The following is a 24,402-nucleotide window of genomic DNA, read 5'->3' on the forward strand; positions in this document are numbered from 1 at the left end:
TCAGCCTAAAATCTTAATAATATAACAAAAAAAATTGATATTAACGATCAAAACAAGATTACTCAATATCATATATAATTTAATAGTAGTGATTGTTTTGTAAATTTTGAACACACCTTTCGATCATTAACACATCTATACATATCATTAGCGCTACCTTAGCCTTGATTAACCAAATATAAAACTCTATAGAGTTAGGTAGGGAGGGCTTATAGGGAAGCGCGGCAGCAAGGACAATGGGCATTGGCTTGGAGCCAAGGAACCAAGCAAGTGGAATGGAACTTATGGGCACATGGAAGATGGAGCAGTGGCTCGCCAGATCTGAACCGTTCTAGACAAACGCTGCACTCGTCCTGCTCCGAGGCTTTCCATTTCATTAGCTTCCGGCCCCAACTAAACCTTTTTCTTGTTTCTTCTTCTTTCCCTTTTGTACTCCTCATCTCTTTTCTCTCACCATTATTTTTTTCTCTTGATTCCTTCGACTTTACTTCTTCATTCTTGCTATTCTTGCTCCTGTATTGTACCAAAAAAAAAAATGAGTTTCATAAAGATTTTGATTATTCACGTCGATTTACTTTGTTTTTATAGTTCTACCATCAACTTCTATTATTTTCTTTTTTGGATCGATAATTTAACCCTTGTTTGATATGTTCAATGTTGAATTCTTAGACAATTTCTAAAACAAAAAATACAACAAAATTCTATCATATAGGCATTATTTTTTTTGCTCCGTAAGTAAGAAAACAAAATATAAATTACATGCTATCAAAACATAAAGGGGGCGTTTGGGGGAATGGTTGGATTATGAGGGTTAGGGTTATGTAATCCAACCCCCGTTTGGGGGAAGGCCGGTTATGTAACCCTAGTTTTAACTTCTTAATCCTTCCTCAACCCTTCTTCAACACTACTTAATCCTTTTTCAACTTTTCCTCAATCCTTCTTCACAACATTATCATAACACTTCCTTCATAACACTTCTACCAAACACATCTTATCATAACATTTCCTCCATAACCCTTCCCCCCAAACACATCTTATTATAATCCTAGGTTTATCATAACCCTAACCCCCATAACCCAACACTTCCCCCAAACGACCCCAAAATGTTTGAATGATATGCTTTTTCTTAAAAATTTTTAACTTCCTACAAATTATAGACTTCTTGATCACTAGTATATTCATATTGGATTGACTTCTACTTATGTTTACTTTTAAAAAATTTTAATTATTTACGTAAGGTTGATATAGATTTTGTCATAGTGTGCATTGTAGTAGCTAGTAGGCCAACGTTTTGGCTTCATTATAAATTTAGATTTCTCAATGAGTTTTTTTAATGAAATTGGTCAACGATTTAATGGAAATAATTGCAATGATTACATATGGATGAAAATTTTACAAATTTTTGGACTAAAATGAAAATAGAAATAAAGAGAAATATTTATTAAATTTATCAAAATATGATCGTGGTAGATAGACTAATATTTGTGTCGTGTCTATATATTATAGATACTTTAATATATTCTTTTAAAAGTTTTATCATTTAAACTAACTTTTCTATTTTTTTTTTAACTATAAACATGTATGTTCAATAAATAAAAAATAAATTCTAACAAAATCGAATTTTCGATCTTAATTTATATGTTTTCAAAGGTTCAATTTTACCCTACATTTTGAATAAAGTTTAAACTTAATCGCTAATAATAGTTCATTTATGAATTATTATCAATGATATTTTTCGCTATAAATTTTGGTAAACATATTCTTATTGTAACTATTTATCTCATTTCAAATAAAATTATCTTTGAAATTTAAATGACTAAGTTTTTTATTAATAAGAAGAAACTAAAATTTAGCATTTGAAAATATATAAACTAAAATTGATCATGAGCTCATTTTATGCTTAGAATCCAATTAAAGTTTCCAAATCTATTTTTATAAGGTGTTTTTTTCTTACATGTCCTCTCTTTTCTCATTGTCATAATGTTCATTATTTGCTACTCAATTAAAATAGTATGTACCCCAATTACAAACTATTATAAACACAATTTATTATTACTATAATTCACTAATCATAAGAATCATTTCCTTTAGCTACTAAGCCTCCTAAATGCCCTCTAAAATTTGGGATTTTATTCATTGATAGTCTCTTTTTCGAGGCCCAGATGAAGAATAACCCAAAGTTTAAAAAATAAAAAATAAAAAAATGGTTTTTCTTGTATGTTAGCCAATTGTGAAAGTATCGAGAATGTGCTCGAGGGCTTGACACTGTCGTTTAGTCTTGTTCTTCATTAGACTGGAGGTTTTTCTCTAACTTTCTAGCCTCACTCTCTCTTGGTCTCCTCTTTATTTCGACCCTTAGGAAGAAGAAGAAGAAGTAGTGAAAAGAAGATGGGGAAAATAAAGACATGAACAAATGAGAAAGAAACGGGGAGGGGAGGAGGAAGACGAGGAAACCAGACTAAGAAGGCAAAGAAAAAACACAGAAAAAATGGAAAGGAAGAACGGAAATACATGAGAGAGCACCGGAGGTAGAGTGTGTTTAGGTCAAATTGATACCTTTACCACTATCACAGCTGACACAAACAACAAAAAGCCATCTTTCGAATATTTTATAACTTGGGTCATTTTTCATCTGGCCCCCTCAAAGGGTCATTGTTCTTTCGATTAACAAATGGATAATTTATAATAGAACGAAAAGAAAAGGAAGATTAAAGTAATGACAAACATAAATAAGGTGGATCATGAAGCAATCACCTTGAATTTTCAGGTTTTCGGTGAGTCCTCAACCTCTCATCTAACCGTTCCTTAGCTTCTCTTGCAATTTCACCAAGTTTCTCGTTCTGATGAGCTTTATTCGTCAGGCTCCGTTGCTTAATTTTAAATTTCCAAAGAAACAATTCGTCAGATTTTCCCGAGAAACAAAAAAGACTAGAGGAATTTTTTTTTAGATTTTTATTCATAATAACCTGTGAAGAAGATGATGAAATTAGATGAAAATCACGGTTGCTTGTGTACAAACAGAACGATGGTCTTCTTGTAGATCCTGATTTCGCCGCCGTGGACGGCGAGTCCGATGAGTTTATGCTGTGGTGGAACCGCCTCCTTCTAGCACATTCAACTCCGGGTAACATTCCCGCCATCGATTAACGATGTTTTTGTTAGATTAAAATCGGAAATATCAGTAGATTTATTGGAAACTCATTTGGAAAAAAAATCTGCAGAGTAATCTGAATAGAGAAACAGAGAGGATAACGAAGAAGAAAGAGATAGTCGAGATAGAAATGGTGAAAACTAATTGGATTAAACCCAAGAGGATTTCAACTCAAAATACCCATTTCACGACGAAGAAACACAAGTACAAATTCTCAAATCCACGCTCGCTAATTTCATCTCAAAATCAACCCAGTTTCATAATTTCGTCAAAATTAATCAAGCCAACGAAACCCCTAAATTACAGGGAATGAACAGAAAAAAGAAAACACGCAAAAGCAGAGAAACGAAGAACACGAAGAAGAAGCTTGAAAACAGAGGTAAAATGAGAGATGGAGAAATGTGAGAGGAAGGGATTAAAGTAATATTTTCAACTCAAAATCCATTAAACAACAAAGAAAAAAAAACGATTTCAACTCAGAATCAATGGAGCTTCTCGGTTTGAGCAAACGAATCAAAAATACCAACTCCACCGAAAACAAAGAAACCCAACTCCAAAATCCTCAAATCCATACTAATTTCATTTCAAAATAACCCAAGTTTCACAGTTTCGTCAAAATTAACCAAAACCCATCACGGATTACAACTAAAAAAAAATGAAATCGCTGATTTAAAAAACCCAGAAGCAGAGGAAACGAAGAACACGAAAACAAAGGTAGAATGGAAGATAGGGAAATGTGAGAAGAAGGAATTAAAATGAGGATAAAGTATGAAGGCCAACGAAGCTGGGGAGTGAAGAAGGTAACAGACAAAAGTGGGGCCTCGCGCATTGAAGGTGGTAAGAGCAAAACGTACAATAACGAGACGATTTGCTCAATCATTCTCTCTTTTTCTCACTCTTAAAAAAAGGAATGTAAGTGAGAGAAACGATGAAGAGGAAGAAGGGAAGAAGCTTCCTTCAAGATTTACAGGAGATGATTTCATGACTAAAAAGTGTTAATCCCACTAAGCTAAAGATAATGGTAATGGATTTTGTTTTTGTTTGTAGTTTAACTGTACATGCTAGTAATGGCATAGAAGTAGGCAAATTACCGCTAAAAAATGAAGTTTTTTTTTGGATCCTAGTGTATGTTTGTGCATTTCATTTCACTAATTTGTTCATGACATGTGTAGCAAAATATTCCTATTTATTTTTTTAAAAAAAACATTTTAGTTATTGTTTTTTATGAATAATGGAAGAAAGAAGCAAACATGGATGCACCCAAGTATTGTTTGAGGTTGATTATTTTGTTTCTAAAATATTATACTTTTCTTTAGATTAATTTCAAAATCAATTTGTGTTAAAAAGTTGAATGCATCTAACAAAACTTCATATATATTGTGTATAGCCTATATGGTTTGATTAAAAATATTCTTCTCTTTCGTATTCCCAAGTCCTAAGAAATGACTTATTTTGCTTTCCAGTCGATTAATGTACTCAAAATTGTCTATCCTATGAAGATTTTGGAAATTTGAATCAGGTTTCTTTTTTCGTCGAGTAAAAAACGTGCTAGATTCTTTTCAAATAATCCTCATAGGAACTAACAAAAAGAAGTAAATTGTCTCCATACTCTATATTTTTCGAAGATTCAATCTCACACTTCCATCCATTATTGTACTAAGAAGAATTATCGAAAAAAGAAAATTTCTTATAAACTTGATTGGATGATTTGGTTGGTTGAAAAATAATATGACAAAATTATTGTATGAAGCAAAAGAAAAAAATGTAAAATGATTTGCGTGGCTGTGGGCTTTGTTATGTTAAAAACTGGACCCAATAATATTTTGATATTTTGGTAATTTTGTTATTGTACGAGGTTGATGATGACATTTCAAGTTTTGTCGTCTTCTTATGTGGCTTTCTACTGCAATTTTCTTTTTAATTTAGATCTCAATTATTTACTCAAATAACATTATTACAAATTGGAAAATGTACAAGAGAAAATACATAATCACATCCAAATAATTCCTGTAACTATCTCTGCATTTCAATCCAAATATACTTCAATTATTTAACTATGTATTGACTAAAAACTAAAGATTTGATTGTGAAATAATGATAATTCTTTGTGAAATCTTGATTAGAGATTTCACTTTATAACTTGCACGATTATGAAATTTTCTTGGTTCGATGATGATTATGATTCTTTTTTCGTATATCTAACATGCAAACCAAATGGTTGTTTAAACGTGATGAAATTTTTTTAATGACGAAATTAAGAGAAAATTGTTATAATTTCTTAATTAAAAAATAGTGAAGTTTGAAATTTTACTTGTAAATATATAGGTTATTTTTAAAATTTTGAAATATAGATTTTGAGTGAGACAATTCATACATGTGGATCGTTAATTTTGACATGTTTAAAATTGAATTTTGTCAACCATTTTATAATTAATAGATTAATATATGTAACACACCTATTAATCAAAACGATTAAAGAAGTAACTTTTAAATTTTTTCTTTTATAACTACCGTATTAGACCAAATTGGAGATGATTACATGTCTACTTATTACATTAGATTTCAATTTCTTTCACTAAATAGTAAATATATACGCATCATATATATATAATTCCTAAAATTAGATGGACTAAATTAAGGGAGCTAGAGAGGTCCAAAAACATTATTCTAAAAATACAAAAACTTAAAACTTTATAATTCACATTCTAATTTTGATTGATAAAAAAAGGCAATGATAAAATACCCATCAATGTCAGCCATGTGAAAGACGAAGGAAGAATTTTAACCGTACAGAGAAGAAATGACAACGACTCAATATTAAATGACCAAAATACCCCTCGATTCCTTGTCTTTTATCGTAATTTTATCCTCCACCCACACACCTTATATAAACCCCCAAACTTCCCTTTTTCCTCTAACCGCGTTCTTCAGTTATAAAAAATGGACGATTCCAACGAACACAAAGGAAACTCCTCATCCTCGACTCTTAAAGAGATGCTCAAATCTTCTCTATGTTTATCTTGTTGCCTTCGTAAGCACCGGAATGGCCATCATCATCTTCATCACCATCATCACCACCACCACCACGGCCACCACCGGCGGATGTCGATTTCGTCCGACGGCGATTCGCCTGGACCGCTCACGAGATGTTCTTCTGCAAAGGATAAATCCAGATCTCGTGAGTGTCATGATATTAAAGATCGACTTCCGAATTTCATTTCTCGACTCGGTCGCCATGGACGTCGTCACTCTGCTTCCGCTGATTTCCGTTACGATGCACTTAGTTATTCGCTTAATTTCGATGAAGGATATGATGAAGGTCATGTTGATGATGAGTTTCCTCTCAGGAATTTCTCCTCTAGGTTACCGGCTTCTCCTCCGAAATCCTCACCGTCTTCGTCTACTGCGTCGAGAGAGATGATTACGGCGTTTAGTTAATTTAATCCAAGCAATCGAATTACATTTATGTGGAATGCGTTCTGAGGTTTAATTCGCGGCCGATCGTTAAAAATTTTATTACGGCAAACGGATGACGGATCGGTGTGGTTATACTTATGAACGATGAGGTTCACTGGAACGGAAGAGATCGAATTCCAAAAGGTACATTTCTCGCAGATTTTTCAATGTATTTAAATCCTCTGGAAGTACGTTTTGGTTTCTTTTTGCACAACTTTTTCTTCATGGAAATATCATATACATATATAATACATATATGTAATTTCCTGTGTTTATGTAGCATATTCGGATTTTGCAACATAGTTTTCCATATTGTTCTTGTTTCATATATATGTAAATCTCATCCTGTTCTTGTTTCTTCTTCTTCTTCAATTTTTTCTTAAAAATTACTAGGTATAAATTTACTTTCTAGATAAAATTTGCTTTAGACTTAATTCCTTTGAGTTCAATCATGAACAAAAGAATCGAACAAATTAACACAGATTTGATGGAGAGTTGGTTCCCATTTTCCATTTATACACTAAATTTATGAATATTAACTCATTTCAATATCAAAAAACGATCTTTGATTTTTGTTCAAATAAATAAATAAATAAAATTTGAATCTTACTGAATGAATGATTGATTGAGTCAGAGTAAACAAAATATGATAAACACACATTAAGCAGAGATGATGAGCATATAAATGCACAAATTTTGAAAAACAATGGTTAGAAATAAGAATGATACAAATAATTAAATCGATTGTAAGTTGGTACACTTTTACTTAGGTGGCGTGTTTATTATTTCACATGTCTAATCAATGATATTGTCTTTTTTAAGTAATAATAATTGCTTTTTTCCAACAATTATTATTACAAATCTATGGCATTAGTAATATAATTTTAAAGCATGATACATACCATCCTTTTCCATCCTAATCTAATCTGTTTGTAATTTTTTAAAATGTTATTATACACTTACTTTCTTATTGTCCTTAGATTTGCTAACCATTACCCACGGTGTGAAGTTAGGTATTGGGATTTGGTAATGGCCTTAAAATCATTTTATTTCCCCTCCAATAAAAGGCCAAAAGGTATGGTTTTTTTTAGAAATCTTCCCCGAAAGCTTGAATGAATGAATTAATTAGAGTGATAACTCACTACGTACTTAAGAATTCAATAGCGAATTCAATGGCTCACAAATTAAGTAGTTCTTCCTACCAAGTGAAAGTCGCATTAATAGTTTTAAAATGAGATTCTCGTTAGAGGGGTGAAAATTGGTTAGCGTCCATCTTTTTTTCTTTTTTCTTTTTCTCTATTTTTGTTACTAAATTAATAGGGCCCACTTATACTTATCGAACGGGTTACTCATTTATCCTCTTCAACTAATATAGCATCATTCAATTGAAGTATCAATATTTGAGATGACGACGACGATTTTGCTGAAAACCATGTTTTCAATATTGAAATTTAACGTGTTATTTGTTCTGATGATACTTAGTTAGATTGTTGCTAGCATGAATGCATATAGTAATGTGCTCAAGACATTTAGTTTCAGTTTTAGTTTCTAGTCTTTTCTATCAAGCAAATCTTTTGTCACTTTAGACCAACTTGTGCAAGGAGAAATGATTATAGATGAAAGCAAACAATAGTTGCCATAAACTCCAATGTTACACTATTATTTTCCTTTCCAATATCGTAACTTATTTTCAGGACGAGAATTTAAGAGTCAACTTTCACGATCATTCTAACCTAATATCTCTTTTACGTTATTTGACAACCAATGATTGTCTACGTAGAGTATATTTAGTTACATATATTTTGGTCATATTTCATTATTTTGAGAAAAGCTAAGTTAGCCATCAAGGCATCAATTCAGGCAAAAATGCTATTATACCACGTGGGCAGTTTGGCATCCAACTTGTAATTATGACAATTTGGCATCCAACTTGTAATTATGACAATGACCCAAATTGCTAGAGTTAATTACTCTAACAATTAGTTATACCATTGCGCAAAGTAACTGTATATGTTGGTAAAAATCGAGTTACAATGCTTCTTTTGTTATTTTATTCTTTTCTTTGATGTGGCCTATGTCAACTTAGGCTCGAACCCTCGCGTAATTATGAATTCGTAAAGATCAATGAACATTTTTCATGAAAAAATTAATATTTCTTGAATGTAACGTACATTTCTTCATTTATATAAACTACATATCATTTTCGAATTATGCTATATTTGTTCTCTCCGCTTTTTTATGTTTCTTACCATAAAATGACCATGTGGCTTTTTTCATATATATTCCTCGAATACTTGTACAAATTTTTTTAATAAGAAAATGAATTTCAATTAATCATGCATACACATTTTCCTTATATTCATTAACTAAGTCTCGAACCTCGAACCTGATTTAATGGAACAAAAGAAGTGAACTTTTACTAAATGACGAACATGAACATTTTTTTTCTTTTTTGTTCTTTAAAAAAAAATCACAAGACACTTTATTCGATTTCGTATAATCAAATACTTAAAATCAATAAGACTTGAAAATTTTAGAACTTCATCTTAAAAGGAACCTTTCAACAATACATTAAATAAATAATAAATGCAAAAAGATTAACTTAATATATCCATAAAACTATTTTTTTAATATTTTTTAAATATCTCAATAAATAGATTGTTTTCAAATATAACAAAACGAAGAAAAAACTACAAATATAATAAAATATTATTATTTGTTATCTATATTTATAAATATTTTAAGCAATTTTGTCATTTAAAACTAATTACTCATATTAATATACATAAAAAAATAAAAAATAATAATAGTTAGGAATTTTGAGTATTAGAATAAGGAGAGATAACCTATGAAAAAGGTAGTGCTAGTTTATTGCCATTTTGATATTGCAATACAAGAGTGTCATCCTATTTTCTTACCTTCCAATCTCAAGATGAAGTTCTTGTTAAAGCAGAACAAAAGAAAACAAAAACGACTACGAGGAAAAATTTGGGCAATGTAAGAAATTAAACTTAAGAAGCACTAGAAAAGTATATAAAACCATGAGTTGAAGACTCATTAGTTTGGATAATGTATTTGTGTTACGTTTGTATTGAGACTTACTCAAACACACAAAACATTCTTGAATACCATTCTACCAATATCCATTTGCTTACAAAATGGCTATAGGACAAAAAACAATGAGTGAGCAACAATGGAGTTTTTGTTTTTAGCATATGTAAAAACATCAAAATTTGGTTTCTAATTTGTTTTGATCATAAACAATGGTCAGAACAAAACAGAGGCCTGGTTAAGGAAAAGAAAAAAAAAAAAACAAAAACATGGGGATATAATTTTTGATTTTCACAGAAGAAAGAACACAAATGGAAAGATGAGAAAGGAAAGAAATGGAACCTTGAGAATGGATCTGTGTTTAAGGCAGAGTTGGAGATAGTGAAGGCTTTGCAACTTTGAGCTCTCCACAGCCACTGATATAAACAGTTTGGAGAGGTCTGTTCCATATTGTTCTTGCATTTTGAGCTCTTTCATCTCCTAAAAACTTAGCCAAATCATTGAATTGCCTAATTCTCTCAGATGGCTTGTATGTTGGAGTTGAGGATATGGCTGCCACAACATCCAGTCCTGAAGAATTAAACCCACAAATTTCACACATATCAATAACGTTTGGTTCCACAACCAAGATGAATGTTAGATTATTATATATTGGTTTAAATTACTAATTTCAGCCATTTTAGTTTCAAAAGGTATAGTTTATTTCTTATGATTTGGTAAAAAAACTTGATAAATGTGATTAAACTTTATGCTAAGGTGTGCAATGGATCGTATTATTAGAGTTTAAAAGGTAAGTAAAATCTACAAAGTAATCAAAGACAATGCTATTCTATTTACATGATGTACATAATAAGGCAGAAAACTAATATATTAACATATTGTATATGAGGTTTAAAGTCAACTAAAACTTCACTAACCATCTCATTTGTACAGAAATTCCTAATAATCTCATTTGTACAGAGATTATTCCTGTATTATAATTTTTCTGGATAGTTTTCTATTTTTTTTTAATATCATTTGAAGTGGAAGAATCAAACCTTTTACCTTTAAGTTGATAGTACGGACTAAACTCGTTTTGATAATTTTTATCTTCTTACCTATATTAGTGTTTCTTATGTTTTGTATGTTAATAATGCCCTAAAATAATACTTATGTGACGATTGTTATCCCAAAGCTTAAATGAACGAGTCACTAGAATAAAATTTAATGGTAATTACAATGGACGACACTTTTGGGATAATTAAGTGCATTATGAATAATAGTATTTCTAAAGATTTGGACATATAGCAAAATCTAACCTTGCATCTAGCAATTTTTCATACCTTCTAACAAATTTTCTAATTATAGTTTGTTATTTGGCGAATTCTTATTACTTCTTTTTGATTTGGGAATCAAACTTATAGCCTTCAAGTTCATTGTACAAATTTAATCACATAAACTATGCTCATGTTTGGATAGCTAGCTAAAAGCTTAAATGGATGGGTCGTTATGATAAGTTTAATTATATCACTAATTCGACACTCCCTCGTTGATGTAGTTGAGAAAATTAGTAAAGCATTCGACAAAGAAAATCAACGAAATTCATGTTAAGTCACTCATCAAACTAAAAGCTGGAGTTCATGGTGAATACAATGATGCCAACAGAGTTGAAGGGCAGGTAAAAAATAGGACAAAATTGGAGAGGATCAAGTGGAGAAACTTTTGAAACTAATCATACAGATCAAATTCAAAATTGAAATTTAGAGTTTGAATTTGTACCTTCAAGAACAGTCCCGAAGACAATGTTCTTGCTGTCAAGCTGAGGGCAGGGGCCAGGGCCGGTTGTGATTAAGAATTCCACATTATGATAATCCGGATCCAACTTCAAATCGTCATCGTCATCGTTCTCCGAAAGGCAAAGAGAAACAACGCCGCCTCTCGAATGCGAAAGCAAGAACGAATCTGACTTCACCGATTCCGTATTTCTCGGCAATTGCAACGGCGGCCGAACTTCTCCTTTGTCACGGCGTCCCTGTCGGCCAGCAAGGAAGAATTGGCCAGGGAAGATTTTGTGAACCAAAGTGCCTTTATACGAGGAGCCGCAGGATCCGGTACACATGGATTTGAAATTAGAGACGGTGATAGGAACGAGATGGCCGTAGAGGCCAATCACGAGGCGGCCAAGTAGGACGGAATCAGAGCAGAGGAGGGAATCGCTACCATCATCGGTGGATTCACGGTTAGGGAGGAAGTTGGTAGGGCAAATGCTGAAGTCGATGAAGACGCGGTCAGTGATGGTGGTGTCTGGAGATGGAGAAGCCGGGGAGGGAGGAGGATTGATGGCGGTGGAGAGAGAGAGGGACGTGGAGAGAAGGAGGAGAGAGCGGCGAGGGAGTGTGGTGTCTCCGGAGCGGAAACGGCGATAGTTGTGATGTGGAGGTAAGAGGGCAGTGGTAATGGCGGCGGCGGAGGAGGAGTAGGTGGAAAGGAGAGCGAAGGCCATCGTCGGAGAATGAGTGAAGGAGGAGCATTGTGAAATGTGGATGTGTGAGAGAGAGCGAGAGAGCGAGAGAGCGAGGAGGTAGAAGGAAATGGAAAGTTTTTGACCACAGACAAGTCAGTGGGGCCCTTCCCTTTTTTCCAATTAAATTTATTTTTCCTTTAAAATTAAAAAATAAAATAAATATAATATTTTTTCAAAACTATTTACAAAATCACAAAATTTATTATACTCACAATTTTTATACAGAGTGTGTATAAATACCAAAACTAGGGAACTCATCATATTGGATACCTAACGCAACTCACACATGCACAATTTTGATCATGAATTAGTAGTTATCCTCCTGTTGATATTATCACATTTTTAGTTAAAAGAGTTTTTCTTTTTCCTTTCTGCACTTTGATAAATGAATCAACTTATATTTTTTTCTTTGAAAATTATTTGCACGTATCTTTTCTTGAGAATTTTAAATAATTTCAAAGATAATCAATAAAGAATAGTCTAAAATGATTAACTTATGAATCAATAAATAGATAAATAAAACACATTATTTTAGTCTTTAGATATGAATTTCATGGTAGGATCGGTGAGCTGCATGCAGTGAGGTTGGCGGACGATTAGAGGGAATTAGATAATGGCATAGAGATCTTATTTTCAGTACAATATAAAAAAATTCCATAATTTTTATGAATTTTCTTTTATTCATATATGAATTTACTCAGAGCTCCGGATCTTAGAAAAATTTTATATTAATAATATATCATAATTGATGGCTTAAACTTTGAGATCGATTACTGATTGATTTATGGTATAATTATTGGTTATATTTTAGAAATTTATGAACTAACATAACCAATTATGATCTTTCTATTTTAATATATAAACCTCTACTGATTAATTAAATTAAAGCTATATATATATATATAGTTTTTCTTTTTTCCTTTAATTTTTCTCTGTTCTTCAGGAAGATCATGGTAGATCGATCGCCAATGACTATCGTAAAGAAACAAAGAAACAGTCAATCAAGAAGCAGATGCTACTTGATTAGCAAGAAATCAGGAACAAATTCAGAAGAAGACAAATAAAATATATATTTATATTTATATTTATATTTATATACATAAACTAAAACGCAAGATCAAGTATCTTAATCATCAACAGTTACCTATCCTCCTCCAAACAAAGAGAAGATCGATTTCCAAATCTCGCCATCTATTTGACGACGAGAATGCAAGTAAAAAACATGACTCAAAAACAAGAACGGATCCAATATTTTTCTTTTCAGATCACAGAAACTCAAGATAATAAAAATCACAAGTATAATAAATCATCTCATCTGGTTCACAGTTATTCAAAACCTAAGGCAGGAAAATTGTCGAAAACATGAAAGAAGAAGAAGAAGAAGGAAAATAAAGGATCGAACTCTCAATTCGGCCTGGCAAAGAGAATAGGAGCGTCGTCGTCATCGTCCTCGCTCAAAGCAGCACCAGGCTGAGAGGTCTTACCGACGACAGGGGAGGTGGAAGGGGAAGAGGAAGCAGAGGCAAGGGCGAGAGACAAGCAGCCTTCGCTCCAGGATCGACGAATGGGATAGGAGATGGATTTGGATTTGGAATGGGAACAATGAGGAGGTTGACGGCGAGACTTGTGGAGAGCGCAGGTGCAGTTGCGGTGGTAAGGACGGCGGTGGATTTCGGAGTCGCAGCCGGCGATGCAGGCCTCATAGACGGGGCGGAGGAGGCCGTCGGCGGCCATGGAAGAAGAGAGGGATCGGACCACCGCGAAGGGAAGGTGTTTGAAGAAAAGCGAGAGAGAGATGGAAAGGGAGAAGGAAGGGGGGTATGTATAGGCGCGAAAAAAACGAGGGATTAGAAGATGGAGGAGCGAAGTGGAAGGCGGGGTTTATGGAGTAGAAGCCATGGAGCGTGTACTTTGTGTTAGGCGAGAAAAATACCCAATTTTAGTAATCCACGAAACGAAAACAAAATTAAAAAGAAAAAGAAAAAGAAAAAGAATAATAAATAATTTTGGATTTTAAAATGTAAAATTATATTAATTAAATATAACTTTTAGAAAATATTTACGTAGAATCTCAAAATTTACCCATAATCCATCCTTATAGGTATAGATTTTGAAATTTGAAATAATTAAAATATTATAAACTTTAACTTCATTTAAAAGAAACTATAATCTTTTATAAATTATATAATATCAAGAAACAACAAAATATTTACGAACAATTTTTAAAATGAAAAAAAGCACACAGTCTAGAAAATACTAAAAATATTAACTGATAGTTAAATTTGTTCGTTTAGATGTGGATATAAATTATTTTTTCAATTCTATTGTTTAATTCAATATGTTAAATTAATTGGATTACTTTAGATTTGGTTACACCTTGATTTGATTGGCTACCAAATTGTTTAGATTCTTCTTTTCTTGACAAGCCTGTAATAAAAACTTTCCAAACAATAATTGTACAGAAAATAATTGTATAGAAAAATTGTTGTTATTATTCCAACCAAGAAAAGCCAAAAGAGATTTTTGTTTGAGATAGATTTATTATCATTATTATTATGATCATTATTATTATTATTATGATCATCATTTGTTTTAAATAAAAAAATCAATCAAAATATTCACAAAATCTAGTAAAATATTACCATCTATCTATTGCGTAATCGTTCAAAATATAGACTATCATATATATTTACTTATAATATTGTACTATATTTATAAATATTTTTATAAATTTTGTTCTTTAAAATAATTTTCTTTATTATTGTTATTATTTGTTAGTAAAATGAAAACAAGTTAAGGCATATTAAATAATATTTTTGTTTGAGAAAAAAAGTTTGAAATAGGAGCAATAACCACATGCATGTTGTGTAGATTTTAGATTATTCTTTTTCTAGCTTAGGAAAAATTTTCAAATTATTCTATTTTCTTTTTAAGAAAGAACTTTCAAATTATTCTCTCTCTTTTCTCTCATGGAAATAATCACATGACATTATTAAATACAACATGCTTTCCCTCCATATTTTTCCTTTTAATGTTGCTTGTGAATCCTCACTTTGTTTGCTGCTTTTTTATTTCTTTTTTCTTTTTTCTTATAACAATACGTAGGAGAATTATTCAAATCAACAGATCTTATATATTTTAGAATAAATCTTTTGTTTTAAACTATTTATCAAATATACATTGTTTTAGTTAACTACGTAGCATTATATACTATATTTTCGTTTATATCGTAGTTTTTTTAGTCAAAGCTTGCCACATTTAGTATGCTAATAAAGTCAAAATGTTTGATAAATACTAAGTTATATAGTGGTAGGTAAATATATAGATTGTGTTTTTCTCTATATTTTTTTTAAGGAAATACTTTATTATTAATGTTTAGGATTTTATTGAATAATTGCAACTAAGAAATACTTTTAAAATTAAATGTATAATAACATTTTAAAATAATTACAATTATAGCAAAATTTATCTATAATATACTTATATCTGTAATTGAGGGTATTTTATCTAGTGATATTAGTTGAAGTGCCCGTTAGCTGATCCGGACACTCATGGATATATAAAAAAAAGACTTCTATCAGTGATATATTTTATCGTTGATAAAGTACTATAAGAGTTTGATCTAAATTTTGTTATATCTGCAAATTCTTTCACATTTATAGTATATCCGTAACAAAACCTCATTGATCATATTTGTAATTTTTCAAATATTTCTTTTGTGTTTTTTTAAAAAGCAAAAAAAAAAAAAAAAAATCAACCATGTTATTAACGAATAAACATATTTAGAACGTTAGACATACTTTTCAAAACTATGATCATCAAATTTCTACCTATTCTCCAATCTTGTACCTAAAAAAAAGAACAATATGAACATTTCTATTATTATAAGCAGTTTGAGAATCCTCTCTACTATATAGTAGTATAGTTCTTCACATTAGAATGTATTTTTATTCTCGGTTTTCTATTTCTTCGAAAAAGTGAGCGTTTCTTATGGATGAATGTTTATTTCAAAACCAATATTTAAATTTACAAGAAAATAAAAATTAAAGATAAAAAAGAGTGAGAAAGAAGACATAATATTTAGGATATTGTTGGGAGAGAGAACCCACAAAAAGATCACATTTGCTTCAAATTCCTCTTTCTTGTTAACAAACTCTTCTTACCAACTATACCTACACCCACGTTTGTTCTTCTAGATTCCATATATATATATATATATATATATATATATATATATATATATATATATATATATATATAGGACTAAAACTAATTAATTTATAATTACCAATTAAGTATGTATGTGTATATTATATCAATATTCTAATAGTTTCATTCAAGTAATAATTATTCAATCTTCAACATTATATAACACATGAGGGTTCGATATAGCCCACCTTTCAATTTCTAAACTAAAAAAATTCAAGATTTGTTTGAATTAACATGGAGAAAATGTTTTTAGATAAAACGTTATTTTTTATTTAAATACTTTTGATATCGATAAATAAAAGTTTAAAAATAAAATACTTCATGTGTGTGTTTGCCAACTCTTTCTCCAAGGTGGCTTTATATACTAAGTTTGTTTGTAATTTGATATACATTGAAAGTGATTTTATTAATGTCGAGCTATGAGAAAAGATTACCATAAAATTCTACAAACTAAGTTATTTTAAATAAGGGTCGTCGGAGTTGCTAGAAGTGATCATTGAAGTTGGTTGTTACTAGAGGTTGCCGTTGGCAAATAGTGGTGGTCGGAATGTAGGTCGGTAGAAGGTATATATAGATAAGCACAACAACATAATAGAACCGAAGCTGACGAGTTTTAAGGTAATTTGATAATTTTAAGAGCCATATACAAATAAAGGATATATTAACCGATTCTTATAATCATTTTTCTAAAAGTTGATTTCAAGTGGTTATCTCCTAACTTATTTTATAAACACGTTTTTGGAGAATCTATGTTGAATGGTTTTCGAACACTTGGTTTTTTTTTTTTTTTTTAATTTTTATAAAAATACTTATTTTTTAAATTCTTTCTTTTCTCCAAAATTATATTTTAAATCGTTATCAAATAGTTAGATTTCTTTTAAAAATAAATTATTTTTATAATTAAATACGAGTTAACTTGCGGTTAAGTCATGCTTATTTATAACCATTCATAAGTGGTCTAATTTCAGTTAAAAAGAAAAAAAGAAAACAACTTAATTGCCGAGGGCATGTTTTAGTAATCAATTTGTTTCTTTTTTATAAATTAATTTTCAAAAAGGTGTTTGATAACTAATTTATTGTTTTTCTAATTTTTAAATAAGAAATAAATTGAAAATAAAAAAGATAAACTTTTAAAAAACACATTTTATTCTTAGAAAACGTAAAGCAAAATTAGTTACCGAACATATATGTTTTTTTGTTTTAAATAAACAAAAGTTTAAAAACAAAAAAACACCTACTTTTAAAAAATTAAACTTAAAAGATAAAACAAATGAGTTACCAATGGAGTGATCTCCTAAATTTTGAAGGAAATTTAATTACTTATATAACGATGTGGGATATTTATCAAATTTGGAAGTTTAAAGAGACAAATTTCAAAATTTATAAGGACAAAATTTAAAAATAGTTTATCTTGTCCTTTACCTTACACGTTGTATTAATTATTGAGTATTAATGTCAATGTCGGTTTGTGGGAGGGTGACCATCTTGTTAGCTGTCCCTCTTTTGTTCCTAATTCCACCATCCATTAATCTACCAATTTAATACAAACATAGTATGTATTATTTGTATGATTTTGTTTCAATTTGAATCATCTCTCAAAAAAAAAAAAAAAAAAAAAATCTTGATAGTGAATCAATCGGAAATGAATATAGATTAATTTATATAAAAATGTTATATCAACTTCGAGATTAGAGATTTGATTCTCTCATTCACACAATATTAAAAGAAAAACACACACAATTTAACTGCTTAAAGTTACTTTACCGTTTCAAGTAATATTTCGTGCCATAAATGTGAGAACTAAAACTTCAAGTTTTAAAAAAAGAGATAAACGCAAGTTAACTCTTTAAAAATAAAATTAGAATGTTTTCAATTGATTAAGACAAATACCATCAACAAAAAAACCATCCGAACTTCCAATATGCCTTCATGTTATTTGAACCTAACAAACAAAAGATATACAATATTTTTTTTCTTGTTGCAAAAAAATACTTGGAAGGTGCAATCAAACCATGCTATACATATAACTCAAATAAATAAGGCAAAAATTGAACTTAACTTAGTGGTAATTGACATAACATTTCATCTTCGAGGTAGGATGTTCGATCACTCATCTCCACAATTGTTGAACTAAAAAAACTCAAATAAATAATACTAAAAAAAATCAAATAAATATATAATACGTTACACATACAAAAAAAGTGTTAATTAAGTAGATCATAACTGCGTTTTCTTTAAAAAATAATAATGATGATGAACGGTAACAGTGAAACACTTTCTTGATTGTCAGAGTTGTTTTTAAATTCTATAGTTGAAGTTCTATATTTTCCTCCACATTTACGAGCAAATGAACAATTAAAATTTCGACTACGAGAAAAGAAGTGGGTCAACTATCACTAAAGTATAGTACTCATTACTTTCACCATATATATAGTCGATATATATTTAAAAGTATGACTCTTTAGGGGCAATAATGTAATATCACTTTTTTTCTTTTTGGTATTTAGACCAAATATGGAGTAAGAGTGAGATCCAAGTTGCCAAAAAGACTCCTAAAACAAGTTAAAAGTATAATAGAAATAAAAAAAAGGTTGCTATAAGAGAAGAGTATACTTACTTAGTTTTCTTGAAAGATAAGTTGCTCACATGTTAAGAGAAAATGCCTAAAAAGTATTGGTGGATCCATTTCAACATAGATCCAAAAATTATGCAAAGTCAAACCCCTCTACTAAATTACAACTTCTTTTTCTATGTATTATTCTCTTATTAAATTGTTCTTTTTTAAGTTCTACACTTTTAATGGGCTTTTATTATTACATTTAATGCCTTTTAGTTCATATTTTTTTAAAAAAATTATTTTAATTAAAAAATTTCATTTTTTATTTATAAATACTATGCACGATTTAAGGGTGATAAATAATGATAAACATTAATTAATAGAGTTATCATGAAATTTAAATATTTATTAACATTTTAAAGCATTTTTCCTATTTTGTTTTTAACAAATTAAAAAAGTATATATTTAAAAAATTAACATTTCAAATTTCCTAGTTCTCCTTAAATTTTAATTTTAATAGTGGGAAAATATTTTATGCTTTTGGTCTCGTGTTTATAAAAGTTTATTGACTAATAAATAATTTATCATTATAAAATTAAAAATAAAAAAGTGTTATAGATGACTTAGCTCAAACGGTCAAAGGTGTAGTTACAAAAGCCTTAATTCTCAATTAATAATCTCCAAACTTAGGTCTAAAATTTAATTGATCTAAACTAGTTTTAATATTATTTAGGACGAAAATTGCCTTTTTAGTTGCTAAGTTTTGATAAATACGAGTATTTGATCTTTGGTTTTAAAAATGTACCCTTTTTGTTCTATATTGATAAAAATAGACTCATTTGGTTCTTAAGTTTTTTAAAACGTACATTTTTAATCCCAAAGTTTTTTAAAATGGGTTAAAAAATTCTAAAAATGTTTTTCTTTGATTTTTTTTCAAAAATAATTATATGTTACATGAAATTAGAAAAAAGATAGTTTTAAAAAGAATATAAAATTAGAAAAAAAATAGTTTTCTAATTTTAAATTTCATATGATTTTTTCGAATAAAAGTATAAAGTCACTCGAGGGATCTTTTATGAAACCTATTTTTAAAAACCTAAGAACTAGAGATGTACATTTTGAAAATCCACGAATCAAAAGGATCTACTTTTATAAACCTGGAGACTAAAAAGGCACAATTTTATAACTCGAGACCAAACACACATATTTTTCAAAATTTGGAAACTAAAAAAAAAAATACTTTTCTCTACTATTTATTTGTCTTTCTTATTTAGTGAGTAAAATATTCATCTTGTTATATTTAAAAATAACTAAAAAAATTAATTTAGATTTTAACCAATTATAAATAGATTGTGATATATAGACAGTAGTATATATTAGTCTATCACAATCCATAATAAATAAACTGTGATATTTTGCTGTAGTTTTTTCTATTTAAACACTTAAAAAGTGTTTTTAATCTATATATTACACGTCAATGTTTATTATTTTTTTAAAAAATGAATGAAAAAGAAGCCCACACAAGAATATATATATCATTCGCAATCAATAATATGTCTAAATATATGTTTTTGAAAGATGTGTTAAAAGTATATGTTCATTGATATTGTATGCTTGTCGAGATTGTCGTTTTGATAGCTAAGATTATCGCAGTTGAAGAAGTAAAGATTTTTTCCTTGATGAATTATTTGATTATTCTCTTAAACTTATTTAAAGGTTGAGATTGTTTCAACAACATAGTTAGAGTTTTTTTTTTCCTTCATTACATTCTAGTCTTTTATTGATGAACATTGTTTATATGCTTCTCTTTTTGTCCATGAATTATGTAATTCCATTGCTTACATTCTTGCATGCAATGCACAACGAACCAACATCTCTAGCTTCTAGCTTGAAGATAACCCCATGGATCAATGCTGGTTTGTCTAGTGATATGTATATTTTTAGTTATTCGTTCTTCTTTGTATTACTTTTTCTTATAAAAAACAATCAACATGTCAAATGTTCAAATCTTTCACCGAGTTGGCTTAGGTACCAAATTCTCTAAAATAAAAGGGCTATTTTTGTTTTGAGCAATTTTCAACAAATTTTAGAAAATTAGCCTAACTAATTATCAAAGAGACAACATTTGGGGCTATTTTTCAAATATCAGAATAAATAAACAAATGTAAGAGGAAAACGAGTCCGACCCCTTTGCAGGCTCCAGAAACGGAAATTTTTTCTTTTGCTCATTATATAGAGACGTTTCTCATTCCACAAAGTTGTCTCTTCCGCCAGAACCATTTTCTCCTCTTCCCAAATCTGCCTTCTCCCTCCTCCTTCTTTGTTTCTGCCGCTGCCCATTTCTCTTCTCGTGGGAGATTGTATCGATCTCTGTTAAAAGGTCAGTTTGATTATTTCTTGTAAAGCACATTTTGGGAGCCATTTTGATTCATCTTTGTTTGTTTTGCTATTTCAATGCCTGATTTCTGTTCATCCCATTTGATTTTTTTTTGTATATTATAGCACATGTCGTAGAATTTTATATGAATTCGATTATATGATTGTGTTCTCGTTTGTTTTGATGCGGCATTGATTTTTCCTGATCTGGGGTTTTCAGATCCGATACAAATCGATTATGGGTTTGTCGAGAATGAAGTTGGTCAGTCGATTTCGGATCTGGGTTTTAACTTGTTCTCTGATTTTTCAACTTGGTTATGGGTTTTACCTTCCTGGTAGCTATCCCCACAAATATGTTGTTGGTGACTTGCTGTCAGTGAAGGTCAATTCTCTTACATCTATCGAGACCGAATTGCCATTTGGGTATTATAGTTTGCCGTTTTGTAAGCCTTCAGAGGGTGTTAAGGACAGTGCTGAGAATCTTGGTGAGCTTCTGATGGGAGATCGAATTGAGAACTCGCCTTATCAGTTTAAAATGTTCACAAATCAGACGGATATCTTTATGTGTTCTTCAGATCCATTGACTTCTGATCAGTTTAAGATCATGAAGGAGAGAATTGATGAAATGTATCAGGTCAATTTGATTCTTGATAATTTACCTGCGATCCGTTATACTCAGAAGGAAGGTTATGTCTTGAGGTGGACCGGCTATCCAGTTGGGGTTAAGGTTAAAGATGCTTATTATGTGTTTAACCATTTGAAATTCAAGGTCCTTGTTCACAAATATGAGGAGGCTAATATGGCACGTGTAATGGGCACCGGTGATGCTGCTGAGTTGATCCCGACGATTGGCAAAGAGGGATCTGATGTGCCTGGATATATGGTTGTTGGATTCGAGGTTGTACCTTGTAGCATTGTTCACAATGTTGATCAGGTGAAGAACTTGAACATGTATCAAACGTATCCTAGCTCGATACAATGTGATCCAACTACTGTGTCAATGCCTATCAAGGAAGGCCAGCCTATTGTTTTTACATATGAAGTTATGTTCGAGGAGAGTGATATCAAATGGCCATCTAGGTGGGATGCTTATCTTAAGATGGAGGGATCCAAAGTCCACTGGTTCTCAATCATGAATTCTATGATGGTGATCACTTTTCTCGCTGGTATTGTTTTTGTTATCTTCTTGAGGACTGTTAGGCGGGATCTGACTCGTTATGAGGAGCTCGACAAGGAGGCCCAAGCACAGATGAATGAGGAGTTATCCGGCTGGAAGCTTGTGGTTGGAGATGTTTTCAGGGCTCCTTCAAGTCCTGCACTCTTGTGTATTATGGTTGGTAATGGTGTTCAGATTCTTGGAATGGCAGTCGTGACCATATTATTTGCTGCTCTAGGATTCATGTCACCAGCATCTCGTGGAACCCTTATTACTGGTATGCTATTTTTCTATATGGTTCTTGGTGTTGCAGCTGGTTATTTTGCTGTTCGTTTGTGGAGGACGATTGGTTGTGGTGACAACAAAGGTTGGATTTCTGTCTCATGGAAGGTCTCCTGCTTCTTTCCTGGTATTGCCTTTTTGATCTTAACCACTTTGAACTTCCTTTTATGGGGTAGTCACAGCACTGGAGCCATTCCATTTTCCCTTTTTGTTATTCTACTCTTGCTTTGGTTCTGCATCTCAGTTCCATTAACTCTTGTTGGCGGTTACCTTGGTGCCAAAGCACCTCATATTGAGTATCCAGTCCGTACTAATCAAATTCCTCGTGAAATCCCTGCTCAAAAATACCCATCTTGGTTGTTAGTTCTTGGTGCTGGCACTCTTCCATTTGGAACCCTATTCATTGAGTTGTTCTTCATCATGTCTAGTATCTGGATGGGCCGTGTCTACTATGTTTTCGGGTTTCTCTTCATTGTTTTGATCCTTCTCGTGGTTGTTTGCGCTGAAGTGTCTTTGGTTCTTACCTACATGCATCTCTGTGTGGAGGATTGGAAGTGGTGGTGGAAGTCCTTCTTTGCATCTGGTTCTGTTGCCATATACATCTTTTTGTATTCCATCAACTATCTAATCTTTGATCTCAAGAGCTTGAGCGGACCGGTCTCTTCCACCCTTTACCTTGGATACTCCCTTCTAATGGTGTTCGCAATCATGCTCGCAACCGGAACGATTGGGTTCCTGTCTTCATTCTGGTTTGTGCATTACTTATTCTCTTCAGTGAAGTTGGATTGATGGAGTTTCTTAGAAACTGAGGACAGTGGCAGTTTAGGGGAGGAGGATGATCAAAGAATACAATGTATGGATTGTCTTATTACTATGATATGATATATTAGTTTTCGTCGATTCATTTCAACGAGACGACAACAATAATACCGTCCAGTTTTGATGTGTAATTTCTTTGTGTTTTAAGGGAGATTGTTGCCTGAATTATGATACAACGGGTTCTCATTTGCTTATTTTGGCACATTAGGCTCATACTTAGGTCTTTTAATGTTAGTTTGTAACACATTTATGTGGGTTTTAGTTTGTACTTTTTTATCGCTGGGATCTATCTGTAATGGTTGAAGGCAGAAAAAGTACAATTTTATCTGCCCTTTTATATAATATTTCATTCATTCCTTGGTCTTACATTGCTTTTGTAGGGATTCTTTACCTTTTATATATATTTTATGTTCTAATACAGTTAAATGAAAACTGATTTTATTGCATGTTTGCGATTTGCTAGTGATTTCGAAATGATAAAAGTAGTTTTTGACTATTTTAAAATCATATCAAATTTGTCATTAGTAAAAGAGACCATATTCCTATATACATGGAGTAATACCAGTTGAGATCGAAGAACAAGGATGTCTCAACGTGTTGATTACAAATTGTTTCATCTTAGTGGTTTAAATCCTTATTTTGATTCTTTGGCTATCGATCATTTCAAAACGTTTATTTTTATGTAACTTTTCATCCTAATTTTAGAAGGTTTACTTTAGTTTATACTATTGAAAAATTATTAGTTTGACACAATAATTTTGTACACATGTAATATGAAACTATAATAAAATTTTAAAAAATTTAAAAATAATTGTCCATAAGATCAATTTTAAAGATAATAA

The 24,402-nt window shown here is 30.9% G+C and overlaps 5 protein-coding genes across 5 annotated transcripts; 2 read left to right on the top strand and 3 right to left on the bottom strand.

Annotated features, from left to right (window-relative positions):
• Positions 1–40: 40 nt before the first annotated feature.
• LOC103496570 (probable E3 ubiquitin-protein ligase RHY1A) lies at positions 41–4,064 on the bottom strand. The gene is made up of 3 exons (XM_008458487.3): positions 2,967–4,064; positions 2,755–2,870; positions 41–513 (listed from the first exon to the last, which is right to left on the bottom strand). The coding sequence occupies exons 1-3, from the start codon at positions 3,138–3,140 to the stop codon at positions 210–212; spliced, it is 594 nt and encodes a 197-aa protein (XP_008456709.2). The 5' UTR covers positions 3,141–4,064; the 3' UTR covers positions 41–209.
• A 2,027-nt stretch (positions 4,065–6,091) lies between these two features.
• LOC103499607 (uncharacterized) lies at positions 6,092–6,589 on the top strand. The gene has a single exon (XM_008462637.2). It carries the CDS (start codon positions 6,092–6,094, stop codon positions 6,587–6,589), a length of 498 nt encoding a protein of 165 aa, XP_008460859.1.
• Positions 6,590–9,668: 3,079 nt separating this feature from the next.
• Positions 9,669–12,333, bottom strand: LOC103496583 (peptidyl-prolyl cis-trans isomerase CYP28, chloroplastic). The gene is made up of 2 exons (XM_008458505.3): positions 11,417–12,333; positions 9,669–10,228 (listed from the first exon to the last, which is right to left on the bottom strand). The coding sequence occupies exons 1-2, from the start codon at positions 12,138–12,140 to the stop codon at positions 10,020–10,022; spliced, it is 933 nt and encodes a 310-aa protein (XP_008456727.1). The 5' UTR covers positions 12,141–12,333; the 3' UTR covers positions 9,669–10,019.
• An 873-nt stretch (positions 12,334–13,206) lies between these two features.
• LOC103499614 (uncharacterized) lies at positions 13,207–14,043 on the bottom strand. Its single transcript, XM_017046219.2, has one exon. It carries the CDS (start codon positions 13,893–13,895, stop codon positions 13,566–13,568), a length of 330 nt encoding a protein of 109 aa, XP_016901708.1. The 5' UTR covers positions 13,896–14,043; the 3' UTR covers positions 13,207–13,565.
• A 7,063-nt stretch (positions 14,044–21,106) lies between these two features.
• LOC103496588 (transmembrane 9 superfamily member 11) lies at positions 21,107–23,926 on the top strand. Its single transcript, XM_008458519.3, has 2 exons — positions 21,107–21,307; positions 21,524–23,926. Exon 2 carries the CDS (start codon positions 21,542–21,544, stop codon positions 23,528–23,530), a length of 1,989 nt encoding a protein of 662 aa, XP_008456741.1. The 5' UTR covers positions 21,107–21,307; positions 21,524–21,541; the 3' UTR covers positions 23,531–23,926.
• Positions 23,927–24,402: the final 476 nt, after the last annotated feature.

Source organism: Cucumis melo, chromosome 5, assembly GCF_025177605.1.
Source record: "Cucumis melo cultivar AY chromosome 5, USDA_Cmelo_AY_1.0, whole genome shotgun sequence".
NCBI classification, from domain to species: Eukaryota; Viridiplantae; Streptophyta; class Magnoliopsida; order Cucurbitales; family Cucurbitaceae; genus Cucumis; species Cucumis melo.

Excerpts from the sequence above, each read along its gene's own strand:
- LOC103496570 (XM_008458487.3), bottom strand. The coding sequence starts at position 3,140 with ATGGCGGGAATGTTACCCGGAGTTGAATGTGCTAGAAGGAGGCGGTTC. Across the intron at positions 2,871-2,966 it reads TTTCATCATCTTCTTCACAG|CAACGGAGCCTGACGAATAA; the intron begins GTTATTATGAAT and ends TTTAAAATTAAG. Across the intron at positions 514-2,754 it reads CGAAAACCTGAAAATTCAAG|GAGCAAGAATAGCAAGAATG; the intron begins GTGATTGCTTCA and ends GGTACAATACAG.
- LOC103499607 (XM_008462637.2), top strand. The coding sequence starts at position 6,092 with ATGGACGATTCCAACGAACACAAAGGAAACTCCTCATCCTCGACTCTT.
- LOC103496583 (XM_008458505.3), bottom strand. The coding sequence starts at position 12,140 with ATGGCCTTCGCTCTCCTTTCCACCTACTCCTCCTCCGCCGCCGCCATT. Across the intron at positions 10,229-11,416 it reads CTTCGGGACTGTTCTTGAAG|GACTGGATGTTGTGGCAGCC; the intron begins GTACAAATTCAA and ends TTAATTCTTCAG.
- LOC103496588 (XM_008458519.3), top strand. The coding sequence starts at position 21,542 with ATGGGTTTGTCGAGAATGAAGTTGGTCAGTCGATTTCGGATCTGGGTT.
- LOC103499614 (XM_017046219.2), bottom strand. The coding sequence starts at position 13,895 with ATGGCCGCCGACGGCCTCCTCCGCCCCGTCTATGAGGCCTGCATCGCC.